The sequence below is a fragment of the Pelophylax lessonae genome (genome assembly GCF_965119305.1).
Source record: "Pelophylax lessonae genome assembly, chromosome: 6".
NCBI lineage: Eukaryota > Metazoa > Chordata > Amphibia > Anura > Ranidae > Pelophylax > Pelophylax lessonae.
Window position 1 is genome coordinate 165767694 of NC_138773.1, and position 19121 is coordinate 165786814.

General features: G+C 44.2%; 1 protein-coding gene across 1 annotated transcript in view; it reads right to left on the bottom strand.

Annotated features, from left to right (window-relative positions):
* ALG1 (ALG1 chitobiosyldiphosphodolichol beta-mannosyltransferase) overlaps positions 1-19121 on the bottom strand; it is a 66813-nt gene that overhangs the window by 23104 nt on the left and 24588 nt on the right. Inside the window, exons 7-10 of the mRNA XM_082261385.1 lie at positions 18849-18970; positions 8894-8932; positions 2580-2639; positions 748-858 (exon numbers count right to left, since the gene is read on the bottom strand). Coding sequence (XP_082117511.1) covers positions 748-858; positions 2580-2639; positions 8894-8932; positions 18849-18970 — 332 coding nt within the window. The remainder of the gene's footprint in view (positions 1-747; positions 859-2579; positions 2640-8893; positions 8933-18848; positions 18971-19121) is intronic.

Below are 19121 nucleotides of genomic sequence, written 5' to 3' on the forward strand. Positions count from 1 at the left end.
GACCATGTAAAATAACTGCCAGATTGTTTTCCTCCTTCCACTGCCCCCTGTAACAGACCCATGGCAGTTGGCCTTGAAAGTGTTAATCCTGCCTATGAATAATATGACATATCTAAGTATTTGTTTTGTTTTTTTTTAACTGTAAGGCCAGCTTTTACTATGGGGTGGAGTATTCCAACTATTGACACCTGAAGAGTTTTTCATGTCAGCACTTTTCTAATTTCGTTGAGAAAAAAAATAGCTAGTTTGCCTGGCAGTCATGCTGATTCTTTGACTTCACAGATTTCAGAGTAACTGACCTAGCTGCTAATGGCATGAATGTCCGTGTCAGTGACTCAGAAAGTACTGAAGATGTTGGAAAACCATTATATCAAAAGACTTTGCATTTTCAGTAGGAAACCAACGATAGCTGTTACTCTCTGTATTCCTCTCAGTAACTGTCATTTAGTCTAAATTGATGTGGTTAGAGATTATATATATATAAATATATTTACTTATTTATTTATATATATTTTTCCTAGCAACGTCTAACAAAGTAACAAAAAAGTGTGGATCAAAATCAACCCACTATCAGCGGTTTATATACTAATGGTGGTAGATTGCCCTGACCTGTTTAACTACACTTGAAAGATCCTCTTTAAATGCACAACTATGAATTCTATATTAGCTCCTAATCTAAAGAGAATAGATTTGTCTATACAACCCTTTAAATTACACCAGTCATGAGAATAATGCTACTTGTCTTACCAAGTAAAACAGGATAGTCTTCAGCTTCTAACCATGGTGTACATATCTGGATGTTTTGAAACTGCAGCTCTTTTATTAACTTACAATAATATTCCTTCAAAGGACCTTTTCCTGAAGGTGAACAACAAAGAAAACAGGATTGTGAAAAACAAACTGCAATCAGGGCAATATTAGGACATCATGCTTTCCTAAATTACGACTAATTGTAAAGTCCTTTTATGCACACTTCAACCAATAGGGTTGACTTACTAAAACTAGGGAGTACAAAATCTGGTGCAGCTCTGCATGGTAGCCAATCAGCTTGTTCAATTGAGTTTTGACAAAATGTTTCTGTGCAAAGCTGCACCAGATTTTGCACTCTCCAGTTTTAGTAAATCAGCCTCATTGTGTCATTGGATTATTTAAGTAAAATTGAATGCAAGAATGTGCTATTGGAAGCAACATTTAGTCTGCTTTTTCTGCAGATGTTTTTACTTCACATACCATTACCTAGAGAATGTAGAGATGGTTTGATGTTGCTTGAACTAATAGAAGCGGATTCATCTCAGTTCCCTATTCATAGTGAGAACTACAACTCCATTCCACTAACACTCCATTAGCATATAGTGAGCTCCTCTTAGTAAAAAATGGCTTCAGTCAGTGGGCAGTAACACCATTCCTCCATGCCCAACAACATTTATTTCTATATAGGCACCCTTGACAAAAATCTAAACCCAATTACTAAAATTGTATGCAAGCCTAACATTGTATGTTTACCCCCTTCATAACCAGGCCATTTTTGCGATACGGCACTGCGTTACTTTAACTGACTATTGCGCGGTCGTGTACCCAAATAAAAAGTTTATGGCCTTTTTCCCCACAAATCGAGCTCTCTTTTTTGTTTGCGCTATAAAACAAAAAAAAAAAAAAGACCAACAATTTTGAAAAACAAACAATCTATTTTACTTTCTGCTATAAAACCCATCCAATAAAAAAAAAAAAAAAATCGAATTTCTTCATAAATTTAGGGCAAAACGAATTTGGCTACATATTTATTTATTTTTTTTAAATCCCAATAAGCGTATATTGATTGGTTTGCACAAAAGTTATAGCTTCCAAAAACTATGGGATATATTTATGGAATTTTTTTTTTATTTTTTTTCTTGTAATGGCGGTGATCAGCCACTTCTAGCGGGACTGGGATATTGCAGAGAACAAATCAGACACCTAACTGACACTTTTTTGTGAGTCAGTGACACCAATACAGTGATCAGTGCACAGTCCCTGTAGTAATGACACTGGTATGGAAGGGGTTGACATCTAGGGTGATCAAGGGGTTAACTGTGTGGTCAACGTGTTTTACTGTGTGAGTTGTTTTTACTAAGCAATGTGCTTTGCAGGAAGTAAAAAACAGCACATTCCAGCTGTCAGAAGAGAGCCCTGTGTTTGTTTACCTACACAGGGCTCTCTTCGGTAATCTCCGGAGCGGATCGTCAGGTGCCGGCAACCAATCAGCAGCTGGCACCCGCTGATTGGTTTGTGCTGCAGGTACAGGCTACAGCACAGGCAGGGGCGCTCCCTAGTCCAATGCAGATCACGTGCTAGGTACATGAGCTAGCACAGGAGAGCCGCCTTGCCCCCATATATGTACTGTATAGGGTCGGCAAGCGGTTAAAAGATTAAAGTGTACCTAAAAGGAGAGTTTGGTTCCACTTGAAGACTATTGCCCCTTTACTGTAATAGGCAACCCCAATGGCCAAATAATTAGTCTCAGGAAGCAGGAATAGGAAGGGCCAGGCATGCAACCCAGCAAGCTTTTCAACTTCACTTTCACTTTAAAAAGTAACGGTTACCTGTAATAACGCAAACAAGGGAAGGAAGAGTGCTTCCATTGCTGATGAACTCATCATAGTCTATAACAAAAAAAGAAACACAGAACACATTAAAGCAGAAGACTTAACATGGATGAACAAAGCAACAAGAAAAGCTTTAGACGAAAAAAATCATCTCTGAAAGAAGAACTCCAGGTAAACAGTGCCTATCAAAAATATTCAACAATTTTGGAAGTTTACAGATTTTATTGTTATAGAGAACTAAATCGCATTCTTTTTTTCAACTGATGAACAGAAATAGACCAAATCATGTCTATGCCCAATCCTACTCCTATACTGCTTTCAGTGCCTCCTTGTTTTATATACACATTCCTACTCTTTCTCCCTTTTGTAATGTAAAGGATAAGGAAGTATTAATCTGCATGAAATTGTGTCTTTGTTATTCTACTGTATGTTCACAAATACTTTGCAGAACAGTTGCTTTATCTCTCTAATGAGCAGGGCACTCTGATCCCTCTTGAGGTGATTGGTATTGTAACTGTGCTGTCTCTCTTCATTTTGTAAAGTGTTGCCCAAACCTTTGGTGCTATACAAATCCTAAATAATAAAAATCAATAAACATTATTTGAATGTAAAAACAGCCTGTTTCAAATCTTGCCACAAATTCGGTTTTGGGTTGAGATCTGCACTTTGAGTTGGTCATTCCAGAACATTTGAGATGTATACCAAGAGATTACAGACCAGTCAGCCAAGAATTAATAGTCTGCAAAGTTTTGAGGGTATTGTAAGGGACTATATTCAAGAGTTTGTCTCTGAAAATGCTATCATAATTATCAACCATCATGGCTTTAATAAATATAATTCTTGTCAGACCAACTTATTCATGTCCTATGAGGAAGGAAGTGCGTAGTATTTTAAAAGTTCAGTGGTTTAACTGGACCTTGCTCAAGCATTCCACAATGTATCTCAAACACTAGGAACTGTGTATATATATATATATATATATATATATATATATATATATATAGATAGATAGATAGATGAAAAATTGGCTTCAGGAACACATCTAGAGAGCAAAGATAAATGGCCAATTCTCCACTTCCCTGGTACCCAACTCGACGCCCACCGACCCTCTGCGGTCTGTTAGGCACCAAGTAGTCGACAGAGTGACAGCGAATGCAGGACAGTGGAGTGCTCTGGTATGTTCTACTGCTTGCACTGAAAGGGATACTGTACTGTGAGCGGAGTTATCTCCACCCACAGTAAAGTCCCAGCCTGGAGAGAAAGCCACGTGGGAGAGCATGAACAGGTAAGTTATCAATTGTGGGAGAGAGGAATGAGAGGGTAAAACTTTTACTGCCATTAGCATGAGTACCAATACAGGGGATTGGTGAGGTTAACAATTTTACTGCCATGACTATTGACCAGTGAGGTACTGAGGGTCAGTTGGTTATTTGATAGTTGTACAATATTGGTTAGGAGGTTTAAAGATGTGTTTAGTATATAAATGTAGTGGATACTTTATCAACATTTGAGTTTGGCTATCATTGTAAATACGCCCCCTTTCACAGAATTGGACCGATCATGTCCGCCTGTCTGTTTTTCAGGCGGACCTGATTGAGCCACCCATTCTACTCTTTGTAGAGGTGGATGTCAGAGGTGATGTGTCTGCTGACACCCATCTGTCATCAGAGCCGACATAATCTGCTTTAAACAGGCAGGTGGCGATACGTTCACCATCCATCAAGCGGGTCGGATCGGAAAGGATAAAAACAGACATGCTGTCCTTTTTTTATCAGATCTCCCCATAGAGGACAGCGGGACTCTGTACAGGCTGAAGAGGGTAGCCGCTTAGGTGAGATAAAGCACTCCGGTGCTGGTCAGATCCGCCATCCAGAAAATGTCTCAAAACCAAAGAGAATGGACCGCACTCAGAAGTAGATGAAATCAGAACTGTCATTTATTCCTCATGAATACATCCATACAGACAGTGCATCAAAGACATGCAATAGGTTGACGCGTTTCACGATACAGAGGACCCTCTGCCATAGGGAAACCTTCTGGATTTTTACCCTTAATTCCTTGGCCCCTGGGGGGTTAAATGAGGAGCTTGAGATCAATACGATCCTAAAATGAGCATTCTAGACATTGTTGACGTGTTTGTCATCTTTGGTCATTTAGTCAATTTCCTTTATCAGTACTATTTTTAAAAGGCCCTTTGCTAGTATCTTTATTTGCAGCACAGTTTTTTATGCCTCAGTTGGTACATCTCATGTCATGGTGGTCAATTGTCCCACACACATATTTTGGTCACCAACCAATAGGGCTGTTACAAGTTAAGGCGCTATCTATATCTATATTTATTTATTTCACCAACAGCTTTTATCCAGGTAATTTTTATACAACCTTTTATTCAGAGACGGGTTCAGAGACACCTGACAGGAAGCCCCCGCGCCTGTGGTACACAGGTTGGGGGTTTGCCTTCTCTTTTAATAAGCATTAATTATGCCTTTTTAATGTAAATTCATTTAATTCATATCTTTGGTATTCGCTAAGCATAGAGATATACAGCGCTCTCCAGGGGCGTAACTACAGGGGTTGCAGGGGTTGCAATTGCTACCGGGCCCCATGCTCCAGGGGGCCCAATAGCAAACCAGTGGGTGAACTTCCAGGATCTCAAAGGTCACACTTGCGACCGGGCCCTGGCATTGCACCACTGTGGGGAGGCCTCAAGACTGCAGGAAGGGGGCCCACTGCAGAACTTGTGAAAGGACACTGCTGCGGGACCAGAATAAAAGGCCATGCAACAAGAGTAAAGAGCCCCAGGATTAGTGGGAAGAGCCCCAGGCTTGAAGGGAAGGGCCCCGGCCAGGGGTCTGGGGGGCCCTTCATGGTTTCTTGCATCAGGGCCCTGAAGGTTCTAGTTACGCCTCTGGCGCTCTCTATTATGTCTATAAGTGTCATGCCTGTGCAATAGTCATTTGTGAAGTCCATAGATGGGGCTCTCTTTTTCCATTTTGATGGTTTCTTTTAATTCTTATTGCGGCCAATCACAGTCACCATTCACTCAATAGGTTTCTCTGTGTTCCCCATATAAGTGTTCTCTGGTGGAGGGGCGGGCCTGCCTGATGAAGGAGGAGGACCTCCGAAACGACGTTGCGGCCTCCACGTTCTATCCAGGCCTTTGATCCCTGTCGGAATCCGTGGAGGAACCGACAGGTCGTCCACGCTACTTCCGGTTCCGGGTTATCGCCCTTGCCGGCCCCGCTGCATACGGACATCTGCGAGGCTGCCCATCCAGGGAGCCTACACCATCTACAGCATCAGCCGGCACCTGGAACTGAGTCACTGCCACACAACACAGGACTGTCAAGTAGGCTCCTAGATTTGATCATCCCTTACGTGTCCTACTGCGGGTACTGCTGATTCACGTCCGACTGGTTGTACTCTGGACCGTTGTTTTTAACATGTAAGTTGCTACAATAAATTGTCATCTGTTTATTCTCTATTGTGACCTGGTGCCCTTGTTCTTTTTTCCTGCTGCATGCTTGGAGGGTTCCCTACCTCTTGAGGAGCTGCCTGCACAATATACACCCTATATACCCTGATCTGGACCTTATGACCATCCACAACAAGGAACTGTCACCATTGTGATCACTACATGACTGAAGAAGGACTTCGCTCACAGATGAGGTTTATGTACTCCCATCATTGATTTGTTTGTATCCCATCTTTGGATCATTATTCCATTTCTTTCACCATTTATGGGGATTGTTACATTGTGGAACAGCGAGCGCTGACTTACTGATTTAGGTCAGTTTTTTTGTTTACGATACAGAGGACTGCTTACTCATAACCACACAGCGGGACTCTGACAGGTCCATCTCTGCACAGTGAGCGGAGACGGATCTGTCATCCGCCTGCTCAGCGGGGATCAACAGAGCGATCCCCACTGACCAAGTAGAGTCCGCCGAGCAGATCTGCCCTGTGAGTAAAGGGCCTACTACTTGTGTTATTTTACATACACTTGTGGTAAAATTATAAAACCCAGATTCTCCCCAGATAGGTTTCCAAGTGCAATCAATTTATAGTGTTATTACTCTTACTTGTATGAGCTTGTTGTTTTATACACCAGTTTTAACTGGTATCTACATTTCAGTGGGCACCTGCATAATTTGCATTATGCAGGATTTTTGATTTTTGGGGTTTAGGGCATTGCTTTCTCAAGGGGATTGTGGTGGTTTCATATTTAGTCTTTCTCTGGGCAGCACCCAATGTGGTGTGGCTGTAGTTTGGGTTATCCAAAACAAATACATTTATGGTGTTTTATCAAACACATGACATAATTAATAGTTTCTTTTTACATCTGTCTGATGTACCCATTAAAGAAAAGCTAAAGCCAAAACTTTTTTTTCTCTCATCATGTTTGATTTAGTAGTGGAGGGCTAAAACCACAGTCAGTTCTCTTTAGCTATCTGCTACCTGGAGATTTCCCTTTACTTCTTGTCCTGTATACTCAAAAGAAAGTGAGACATATTTTGAATGGGAGAGAGATCACATTTTAGCTGTCACATGACCAAATGTCCCCAATGAAAGAATTCCCCTCTACTCATGTCATGGTGGCAAGTCATAATTTTGTGTTTACCCTAACTTTCATTAATGGTTACATTGGGAGTGAATCTCCCTGATGGAGACCCAGAAAGCAATAAAAACTTGACAGTGGTTTTAACTCAATTTTTGGGCTACAGGGGGCCTCAACTGCACACCCTGACATCACCAAAGGGTTGCACATAATATCAATACATGTAATGCTTGAGAAGACTACCAGACTGCAGACCTAATAGAGGAAATGATAATCACAGATGGTGCACATCCTACATTTTTGGCCTAGAGACATGCTGCAGAAGACCATATGAAACTGGGAACATGTGGCTGGTGAAGATCAGTGCCATTATTCCTAACCAATGTTCCCACTATGGACTGCTGAGGTCCGAGGGCCACTCTATCCAAAGAAAAGGATTGTTCTACCTCTAGTTCTACTTTCATAATCTCAAGCTATGGGTGCCTGGAGGAACCAATAATCTTTACTGATTATGAAAAAAACAGCATGGGCAGTTCTTTCCCTCATTGACAAAGGTTTCCTCACAAAACAGTTATAAAATAAATAATATAAGGAATATACTGCCATTAACTTGTTGCAATAGAAGGGTTAACAATTGGAAATTACCCTGAACAGTGTTATCCTTGAAATATTTCCCTCTCCCCTGCAATTCTTATACTTAGCTGTCTCCACTCCTCTATATTTGTTTGTTGCGCAGCCCTCTTGGAGCTGTACAACCTTTTTATTGAAAGTCTTCTGGTCTGGATTTGCTATTCCACACATGGGTCTTAGGAGGTAGTGGGGAGTTTAGAGAAAACTGTACTACAAGTAGTTATCCTTTCATATTAATAAGCGGAGTAGTAACCACAAAGCTTATATAACCTTTACAAATTACATAAAATATATAAATCTTAATATTTACATCATACAGCTAAAAGGGAAAATAGGTAAAAATAGGTTTATGGTCATTTTCTGATATAAACATTGAGGCTACCAGTGTTAACCTGTAAACTGTAAATGCTAGTTGTCTGGCTGTCATAATGATTTTCTGACTTCAATAGTTTGGGTCACTATCTCAGAATTAATATGCAGATAAGGAGTTGCCTATATTCTGGCTTTACTAAAATGCACAGGATGTTTCCAGTCAGTGATTCACAACGTATTAAAGCCAAAGCCTCAGATTAACAGCAAGGCAAGTAGCATAGTCACAAAGGGGCACTGCTATTAACCATGTTTCAGGAAAGGTTTTCTTTATTGACTAAAGCCCCGTACACACGTACCGATTGTCGGCCGAACGATCGGCCGTCTTTTGTCCGGTGCTGTCCTGTCGGTTGAAAAGTGCTAAAGACTGCACACGAATTTTGTCGGCCAACAACAGCCGACTGCAGAAGTGATGTCATGTGATGGTTAACTTTCCGTGTGTTTTTTCTTCTCTGAGCATGCCCAGTCTTGCTCATCTGCGGTTTGTCGGCCGAATTCTGTACTGACTGAGGAACAATCGGCCGTTCTGGTGTTGGGCAACAAAAATTTTATAGCCTGCACACCAGATTCTGTTCGGCTGAAAATTTGCAGTCGGTTGTCGGAAGCATCATACTAACAAGCCGAAAATCGGCCGATCGGTCAGTGGCCGAATATTTACGGCCGACAATCGCTACGTGTGTACGGGCCTTTAGAAGCATACATAGTGCTGCATGTGTATATAGAAACAGATTATAAAAAGAAAACAACAGCATACCTTGTAGTGCTCTGAGTAAAACACTGAAGTCTTCATCTTCTGCAAAAAATATATTATTTAAAACGAGGTTAGAAATCATAAATCCTGATCAAAATATAGAAATGTGGTACTGGCATGATTATAGTTCAACAAAATGTGCAATTGACATTTCCATTATGCTTTTAGGTACTTCTCCTTGTGAACCACCTCTGCTCTTGTTTCCTGTGTTTTCCAGAGTTTAAAGAGGAAGTAAACCCTCCTCTGCAACTTGTACCTATAGGTAAGCCTATGATAAGGCTTACCTATAGGTACTGTAAATATCTCCTAAACATGTACCGTTTAGGAGATATTTACCTTACATGCAGCCAGTGACGTCACAGGCGCATGGGCTCTGAAGGAATGGCCGCTCGTGCCATTCCTTCAGAGCCCCGTGCCGTGACCGTCGGCTCCCGCACGCGGGAGTGACGTCACCGCGGCTCCGGCCAATCAGATGGCTGGATGCCGCGATCCCGGAAGACGGGCGACTGAACATGACGCCCGTCATAGAGGTAAGCGGGTGGCACAGTGGGGGATCGTTCTAAGGTATTTCATAGTGAGCTAGTATGCGATGCATACTAGCTCATTATGTGTTTCTCTTTCAGGGTGAAAAAAAAAATTGGGTTTACCACCTCTTTAATACCTGCATGTCAGTGTAATTATACATGCTAATATGATACTATTAATTAAATCATTAGGAAATTATCATTATTGTCTCTCTGCCTACATTAGAAACCAACCACTTAACCCCTTTTGTTCCGCGCTCTTTGTGGAATATCTTTAATATGTCTAGTTTGGTTAGGTTGGTTATCGCACATAGTGTCATAGAGGTAAGCGGGCGGCACGGCGGGGCTCGTTCTAAGGTAAGCATTTCATAATGAGCTAGTATGCAATGCATACTAGCTCATTATGTGTTTCTCTTTAAGGGTTAAAAAAAATATATATATATATTTCGGTTTACAACCTCTAAAGGGGAATTTGTGGCTCTCAGAGAACAGTGGTGTGTACATGCAAAGTTGGTATTTTTCCATCAAAAGGCCTGTCCAACCACAACAGTGAATGTCTCTTCCCAAAGTTAAAGCACTTCTAGATTTCATCAGAAAAAAGGGAGGCAGACTCCAAACCCAAGGAAATGTACTGTAGGCCTATAGGAAGCAGGTCAGGCTCACTTCACTAAGCCCATACACCTGAATAAGGCCCCATTCACACACAAGCGTTTTGGGATCGTAGCAGAATCGTTGGGATTCTGCTTGTGATGTCAAAATGCACTACAATCGCAAAATGCAGGTTCAGGTGGCATTTTTATCAATGGCACCCCTAAATGCAGTGCGGTTTTTGCCTCAATTATCGTGCGATTTCTCATGCGGAAAAATGGGATTTTTGACTTATTGTAAAATACATTTCTCTGATGTTCATTGCCAGACACAGCTCTTGATTCTTCTTAACCATTAGGTTATACTGCCCCCTACAGGAGTAGGACACTAGGCAGGAAAAAACTTGACTACACCTATGGGCAGTTCCAGGGGGTAAACACCCACCCACTCTCAGCTATAGGCAGTTTTGTTACAAGCAGTGTCAGAAGAAAGCCAACTCCACAGAGGGGTTGGTACTGTGTCTATCAATGAATATCAGAGAAATGGATTTTACGGTAAGTCAAAAATCCCTCTCTTTTGTTCATGGACGGATACAGCTCCTGATTCTTCTTAACCATTGGGACGTCCCAAAGCAGTGTTAAACATGAGGGGTGGGAAAAAATTCCCAAGGCTAACCATAGCCAACCAGGTAACATGGAGCACAGCCCATAAACAGCACCAGCCAGCAAAACCTTGTGGCCAAATAAAGCATCCGCAGAATCCAACACATCCACTTTATAAAAATGTTGTAAAAGTGCGCACCAACGATCAGGTGGCCGCCTTGCAAACCTGAGTCACCGACGCTTTATGACGGAAGCCCAAGAGACACTAAGTGCCCTTTTAGAATGCTCCTCGACAGGAAAAGGAGGAAACTGACCCCTGATGCAACAGGCCTGAACCACCGTCTGTCTGATCCATCTGGAAATGGTTGCAGAAGAAGCGGACAACCCTTTGTGAGGTCCGCCCGTGAGCACAAATAGAGAGTCTGACTTCCTAAAAGACTCCGTAGCTGTCAGGTACACCCTAATTGCCCAGACCACATCCAAGGCATGCAAGGCAATTTCCTTCAGATGTTTTGCCTGGGACACAGGGAAGGCAACACAATCTCTTCATTCAAATGACAGTCAGAGACCACCTTAGTGTAACGCTCCTGCGTTTTTGTAGTAGGCTGGATTTGCAGCTGCAGAATCTCCACTCAGTAGTCATGTAGAGATGTGTTGAATAACCAGATCCAACTCTCCAGACTCATCACTGTGGGCCCGTCAGCTTCAGCATACAGATATACACACACTCAATAAGATGTTCCTGGAGTGATAGGATGTATATGATAGTATGAAGGTGATGTGCTGAAGGGACAGGTGTGAACAGTGACAGAGATGGTAAGCACTTGATAGAAATGTTCAGGAGAGTGTTAGATGGTATTTAGGTAGAGTGCAGATAGGTTAGTAATCGAGTATGGTAACAGGTGGTAAGGACAGCAGATGACAAATACAGGATAGGCTAACCCAGTGCAAGGATAGATGGTAGTAGACTCAAGAGCTAGCAATCTATGTAACAGTGCAGATGATAGAATTAGTATGCATAGATAGTAACAGTCCTTAATGAGCAGAGGTAGGTAGTGTAAGTTAGGTTATGGAGGATTCCCCTGTGGGGTACTTATCACTAGTAAGGTTAGTAGTAGAGGGGTCCAGTAGTGAGGGAGTGATCCGGTAGCGAGATACAGGGATCAGTAGCGAGGTTCCGGTCTGTTCCAGGTAAAAGCAAATAGCTGGAGGTTCCGGCAGGGAGACAAGCTTGTAAGCATGTAGACACACAGGCACATAAGCACAGGCACAGGCACATTGAACGAACAACGTGAGAGAGAACGCCGGCGGTTGAAATAGCCCCTCAGAGCGGCGCTCGGCGATGACGTCATCCGTCTTAAAGGTGTATGCGTACCACCTAATTAGAAAGGTGGGATGCATATTGAAAGAGAATGGAAATTAAGGGTACCAGAGGTACCAGAATCTTACACTTAGGAAGGAATGACGGACAGGGGTGAAGCACCACCTTACCCTTGTGAACCACCATAAGGTGAACAACAGGATAACGCTGCCAGTTTTGACACCCTGCGTGCAGAGGTGATAGCCCCCATAAAAGGCCACCTTCTGGGGCAGCGCAAGCAGGGAAACCTCCCGAATATTTTCAAAGGGAGGCACCTGTACAGCTGAAAGCACCACATTAAGATCCCAGGGTGGCACTGGAGCCTGCACTGAAGAAACCAAATGTAGGACACCCTGAATAAAAAAAAGGTATGTGAGAGGACAAAAGGTCTTTGGAAAAAGACCGCCAAAGCTGATACCTGGCCCTTGATGGTACTCAAGGCCAATTTCTGTTAAACCCCCCCTTGAAGGAAGCTTAATATCCGATCCACCGAGAAGGAGCAAGGATGAACCCTAAGAGACTCACACCATGCAATGTATGTCTTCCACGTACGATAGGAGATCTTCCTAGAAGTAGATTTACTAGCTTTCAACAGCGTAGGAAAAGCTACGCTGTAGAAAAAGCTAACCTTCAGCACCTGCCGTTCCAACAGCCAAACCGTCAAAGCCAGTGACTGTAAAGCAGAATGGAAGATCGGTCCTTGGGGACTTCCTCTCAGGTAGGATCTGCTGTCCCAAGGAGCATTGGTGACCAGCCGTACCCAATCGGTGTACCAAGACCGGCGAGGTCAGTCTGGATGGAATCCCTTCTGCTACCTGCACAGGAGTCGTGGCAGAAATTTGAGAGGGCTGGAACCAATCGGTCAGCCCACCTTAGAATGCCGGCTACTTACCGAGCTGCCAGGACACTACTTGTACCCCCATGGTGACTGACATAAACCATGGCCGTGGCATTGTCCAAATGAATTCGTACCGGACACCCCTGAAGACGAATTGTCCAATGAGCCAGACAAACACTAATCGCTCGGATTTCCAATATATTAATCAGCAGCCTGGACTCTGCCAGAGTCCAGACACCCTGAGCACATCTGTACTGAGGACGCCTCCCCACCCTGACAGGCTGGCATCTGTGGCGACAACCATCCAGTACAGGGGGAGAAAGGATTTTCCCTGTCGAAATGCCATAGAACGAAGCCACCTGTGGAGACCGTGGATCCTTGTCCCATTTCACCAGAATCTCTTTAGCAGAGATCTCGTGTGGAACTGTGCAAACAGACTACCTCGAGGGAGGACACCATCAGGCCCAGCACCCACATGCAAGCCCGGAGGGATTACTGTCTGCTGAACAACAGAAGCTAAATTGCCTCCTGCAATATCTGGAGTTTTTCCAGAGGAAGAAATACGCTGGCTGAGGCCGAGTCCAGAGTCAAACCCACAGCAGACTCCTGAGGGCACAGAATCCAACCAAACTCCCTCAGAGTTCACAGAGCAATCTCCAGTTGTCCATCAGAGCAGTTAGAGACTCTGCTCGCAGAAGATGATCGTCCAGGTATCCCAGTACTGTGATCCCCCGCTGATTCAAACAATGCCAGCCAACACTTGTGAAGACCCGAGGAGTTGAGGCGAAACCAAAGGTCCACGCCACAAACTCATAATGCTCCTCGCCCATGGCAAAACAAAGGAAGCGTTGGTGACCGGCACATATTAGAATGTGCAGGTAGGAGTCCTTGATGGTAATAGAATATGAAATCCCCCTGACATAAGGATACCACTACCGTGTGAATGGACTCCACATGGAAATTCTGTACTCGCACAAGCAGTTAAGCCCCTTGAGGTCCAGAATTGGATGCACCTTGCCCTTCTTTCTGGGAGACTGTAAAGAGGTTGGAGTAAAAAATCCCTGAAAATGTTCCAAAATCGGAACAATCACCGCTTGAAGGAACAAGTCTTGCACTACCCCAAAGAGACCCGCAAGTGATCTGGAGACAAGTGCAGGTTGGAAGGGAAGAACCTTTCCGGAGGATAAGAACGAACTCGATCTCGTAGCCTGACCAAATAACTTTGTGGACCTACGCGTCCTACACCAGGGAGGTCCATGGATCCGGAAACCAGCGAAGATGTCCCCCTACCCCAGATACGGGTGAGGGCGCCTCTTCATGCAGAGGCAGCCTTGTCCGCAGGTCTGGAAGAGCCCGCTCGTGGCTTGCCAGACCAGGTCCTCTTGGAACCTCAAGTGGAGGCCCTGACTTTTGATCCCTTGTCTTGAGACCCTTAGGGACGAAAAAAACCTCTTATGAGCTAAGGAGAATGGCCCACGTCTACGACGGGGCTCCTTGCCCTTGGTAGCCGGAAGAAGAGTATTCTTTCCCCCTGCGAGACCCATAACAATGTCATCCAAGGAAGCTCCAGACAGGCAATCCCCTACAAGGGGGAGATCAGAGGCCTTTCTTAGGTATTTCAGCCAGATAATAAGCCGAAGGACCACTGGTTATACAGACAGCCTAGAAAGCAAAGGAGGTGCATCCAAAGAGGCATCACAGATAAACTGTAGCCCCTGGACCAACTGATCCGCAAGACAGTGGGAAGCTGTTTCCCCTCCAGGTCCCGACGTAAACGTTTAGCCCACTCTCAGGACTTGCTACACCAGGGCAATAGTGAATACCAGCCTAGGTGCCGAACCAGCCACAGCGAACATATGGCAGGCCAGAGCCTCCTCCCTCCTATCAGCTGGATATTTAACCACTTCTAGACCGGAATATTTTTCCCGGTAATGACCAGGCCATATTTTGCAATTCGGCACTGCAGTAATTTATCGAACAATTGCGCGGTTTTGCAACGCTGTACCCAAATAAAATTGATGTCCTTTTTTTCCCACAAATAGAGCTTTCTTTTGGTGGTATTTGATCACCTCTGCGATTTTTATTTTTTGCGCTATAAACAAAAAAAGAGCGACAATTCTGAAAAAAAAAAAAAAAAAATAATATTTTTCACTTTCTGCTATAGAACATTCCCAAAAAAAAATTAAAAATCAAAATTTGTTAACATTTTAGGCCAATTTGTTTTCTGCTACATATTTTTGGTAGAAAAAAAAAAAAAGAAAAAAATTGCAATAAGTGCATTTGATTGGTTTGCGCAAAAGTTATCGCGTCTACTGATTTATGACATTTTTATAGTTTTTTTTTTTTTTTTACTAGTAATGGCGGTGATCTGCGATTTTTAGCGGGACTGTGACATTGCAGCAGACAGATCGGACCCCTAACTGACATTTTTGACACTAAAAATATGCACTGTTACTGTAATAATGACACTGGCAGGGAAGGGGTTAACACTGTGGGTGATCAAGGGGTTAAATGTGTACATAGGGGCGTGTTTCTAACTGTATGGGGGTTGGGCTTGTGAAATGATCACAGAGGCCTGTGATACCATATAGAAGGATCAATCACAAAAATAGTGTACAATGCTAACATTAAGACATAATATACACCACAAGTGCCAAGCCGTAGGTATAAAGGGGAGATAGAAGGAACACATAGCGTAATACTGCTTGGATTAAAATAAACCCTTTGGTAAAAAAATCACTTACAAACGTCCGGATAAACTGTGCATGTCAAACACAACAGACAAGAAGGTAAACCGCGGCGTCCCGCGTTCACAATGCAAAGCCAGCGTCCAAGGGGGCGTGGTGACGTCATGTCTGGAACCGACTTGGCACTTGTGGTGTATATTATGAGGAGCTAAATTTGGTGCATCCAACTGCCCCTACCCACATCTCCTGTCACATATATGGCCTGTCCTATTGGTGGCTGATATGAGGATTGATCATTACTGATTGCATCATCTGTGTGTTCATTGTGCATATGGTCTACCCATTAGTTTGGGGGCCACTGATTTCTGGTAAGCAGCCATTTTTTCCATCCTACTCACAGGTGCTTTTTCCGATTTCCATCTACGTTGGGAAAAGGCCTCCTACCCATCACATCTCTGCTGGGACTTGTGGTTCATTCACCAAGTATTGCACTGTTTGATTTTGTTCACGGACTGCGTTCTGGCACCCACGTGATCGCGGGTGCCAGAAGGCAATCGGAGCCGCCTGCCCCCTGCATCAGAGTCCCCGCTGCCGAGTCGCCCCCTAGCTGCAGGCGCGCGACCGACATAGACCTACATAGTTTCACGCAGAAGGGCCGTCCTGACGCAGTAAAACGGACGTGGGCAGTCTGAAAGTGGTTAAAGGCCGGGGACTCCTCAACCGGAATGAAGGTAGCTTTATTTAACCTGGAAACCGACGAGTCCACTACAGGTGGGACTGTCCACCTTTAAACGCAGTTAATTCTCATAAGGACACTGCAAGCAAAAAGCGCTTAGGAACCACTGCAACCCCGCAGTTTTGTGACAATGTTGTCAAAGTAAACGGAAAAGGGAACACCCTCACTGCTTTGGAGGGCCTGTGGGTGCCAAAAGGGTCCGGCGCCACCGAGGCAGCATCAACAGCAACCTCCATTTTAAGTGTCACGCAGTGACACAAACAGTGCATCCACCAGCACCTTTTCATGCGTGGCTAGAGGAGCAGAGGAATCATCCTCACTATCTAAACACTCAGGGTGCTTAGACGCAGACCAAGTAGAGTCACTATATACTAAGCTCACCTGGAAAACATATCAGGGGAGGCCGCCAACTGCGATCCTGCAAAAGGGGACGCCGACCAAGGGCCCACAAATGAACCACCTACTGGACCCCGCAAAAAAACAAGGGGGGTCGCCCTTTGAGCCCTGCATAGAGGGCATAATAGGAAATAGCTCTCTTAAAAAGGGAGCCGCCCGCCGTGACACGGACGCACAGGCAGGGTACCCTGATGGTCCCGCAGCACTAAAAGGGGCATGTGCTCAACACAATGGTGGCAAGGCTGTCATTAAAAAATTATGCGGCCCCCACAAGGCCACACCTTCCAGGGGGGCACCCGACACGGCCGCATGGTCTAGCAGGCTGCAAGCCGCATCCTATATTTTTGTGGGCACCTGGCCATTTGTACGCGAGCCCCAGCGGAGCCAAGTACCCAGGGGCAGTGGATGCCCAAACGGGAGGCAGTGGCTTCAGCCACCCCCCCCAGGGGCCGTATCACATAGTTTGCGACTAGGAGGCCGCAAAGCCACGGCCTAAATTATCGGCCGGATCCAGCCGGGTGAGGCGCGTACCAGCGGATGCTAAACTTTCAGCTCCCCCAGCCCAACAACTGCCGCAGGGAGCCCAGAGGACATCCCTGCCCCAGTCATCGACCCCCAGGGTGGCAGGGAACCCTGCTCACACCCCCCCCCCAATACGCGCCAGGAAAAATGCGGTTAGCAGCAACTCCAACCAGCCCCCCTAAGGAGCATGTGGCAACAGCCAGCTCATAACCTCACCCAGGGGAGGGGGGGCGAAAGACCCACAGTGACCACCAAAATTTTAGAGGGGCTGGGGTGAAGGAGGGGAACCTGGGGATCCCACCGCCCCAGGGAGGTGCCCACGTCCACCCCAAAACACTCCAGTAGAGGGGGGGACAGCGACTTACCATACCAGGAATATGGGCACCGCTCTGGACAGACCACCACTCCATCGTAATGTGGGTGCTCTTGGCCAGGAAAAACGATGCGACTCGCAAGATGTTTAACCGTGTTTACTATGCTTCAATTTGTGAATGAGCAGGAAGCCTCAGCGCATTTCCTATTGAATCATCTGTGCAGCTGAGGCTGTAGAGAAAGGGAATGATAAATCTTTGTCCTCAGTCAGTTTTGGCAAGGGAGGAGGCCCTGTCAGATAGGCTGTATGGGGTCCCGTGATTTCTAACAGCAGCCCTGGTCTACACCACACTGTGCATGCACCGTGAGGTTTCAACACTGCAAAAAAACGGAAGAGACAGCCGACCCTTGATGACACAAGAAGAGAAGAGGTCAGTGTGGGACCCAGAGTGCAGCAGCATGCAGCGAACACCAGACATAATGGATTTGCTGGGGGTGTATTTTTTCTTGAGTACAACCCAAAGGACAAAGCAAAAGGAGAAAGCAGAAAAAAATAAAAAACATTGCATTGGGTGACAGGAGTTCCTCTTTAAGTTATTGATTTGTATTTATATAAACAAAGAGATAGGTGTGGATAGCATTGATTCCTTCTCACATTTGTACAAACCCGAAGCACTTCAATACTTTTAAAGTGCTTTAGGCAACTGTGTAATCATTTCAACTGACACCCAGCATAATAGAAAATATGTGCAACTTTACTTGATCACACAAATGTGCCATCCTATAGCAATCAAAATCTATAACCACGGGATCCAATAACCAATAAGCTGGTAGATTTATTTATTTATTTTTAAAAACTTGTTTATTCAAACCAAGTGCAACAGAAAATATTGACACCAATGTTGGCCATAGATGGAGCAATTTTCTTTTCTGCAACCAATCAACACTGACTGAATCCCTCCCGTGGAGCAAACCGTCCCGGCCGGGAGTACACACAACGATTATTGCTAACTAGTATATCCACTGGCAATAATCGCATGAAAAATCCAACATGCTGGTTGTACCCAAGTTGATTGATTGATCAACTTGAGTACCATCAGTCTGCCCATATGTTGTTCGAATCTCAGCCGGTCACTGCTGAACTGCCCAAGATTCGAACAGTCTATGGCCAGCTTTAAGGGGTCTATTTATATAGGTTTTCACAAGATTCAAACATTTAATAATTTAATTAAAATTAGAAAAATGTGTGAATCTCGTGTGCAGACATTTATAAATAGCCCCCTTCAGTCTATCTGTACAATAAAAGCAAAATTATGTACATTATGTAAGTAAATAACTAGCTTTAAACTGTCTGCTACATTTGGTTCAGAATAGAATTAAAATGGCAGATTACCTGTCCAGCTTGTGCTACTGATTAGCAGTGCAGGTCTTCCAGCGCTGTATTTAATAATGTTGCTCTCTCTGTTGAATTCTGTGAATGCAGATTTTTCAACTTCTGACTTGTCATATTCTACTCTGTATGTAAAAAAAAAAAATGTTATTTTAGGATTTTTGAATTCTCTGTAAAAATCATTTACTCCCACAACATGTTCTGAGTTTTGGGGCAAAGCAGTATTAGGAACACGGTCATAAACACAGAGGTGTGGGACTTGTGTCCTTCCATGAA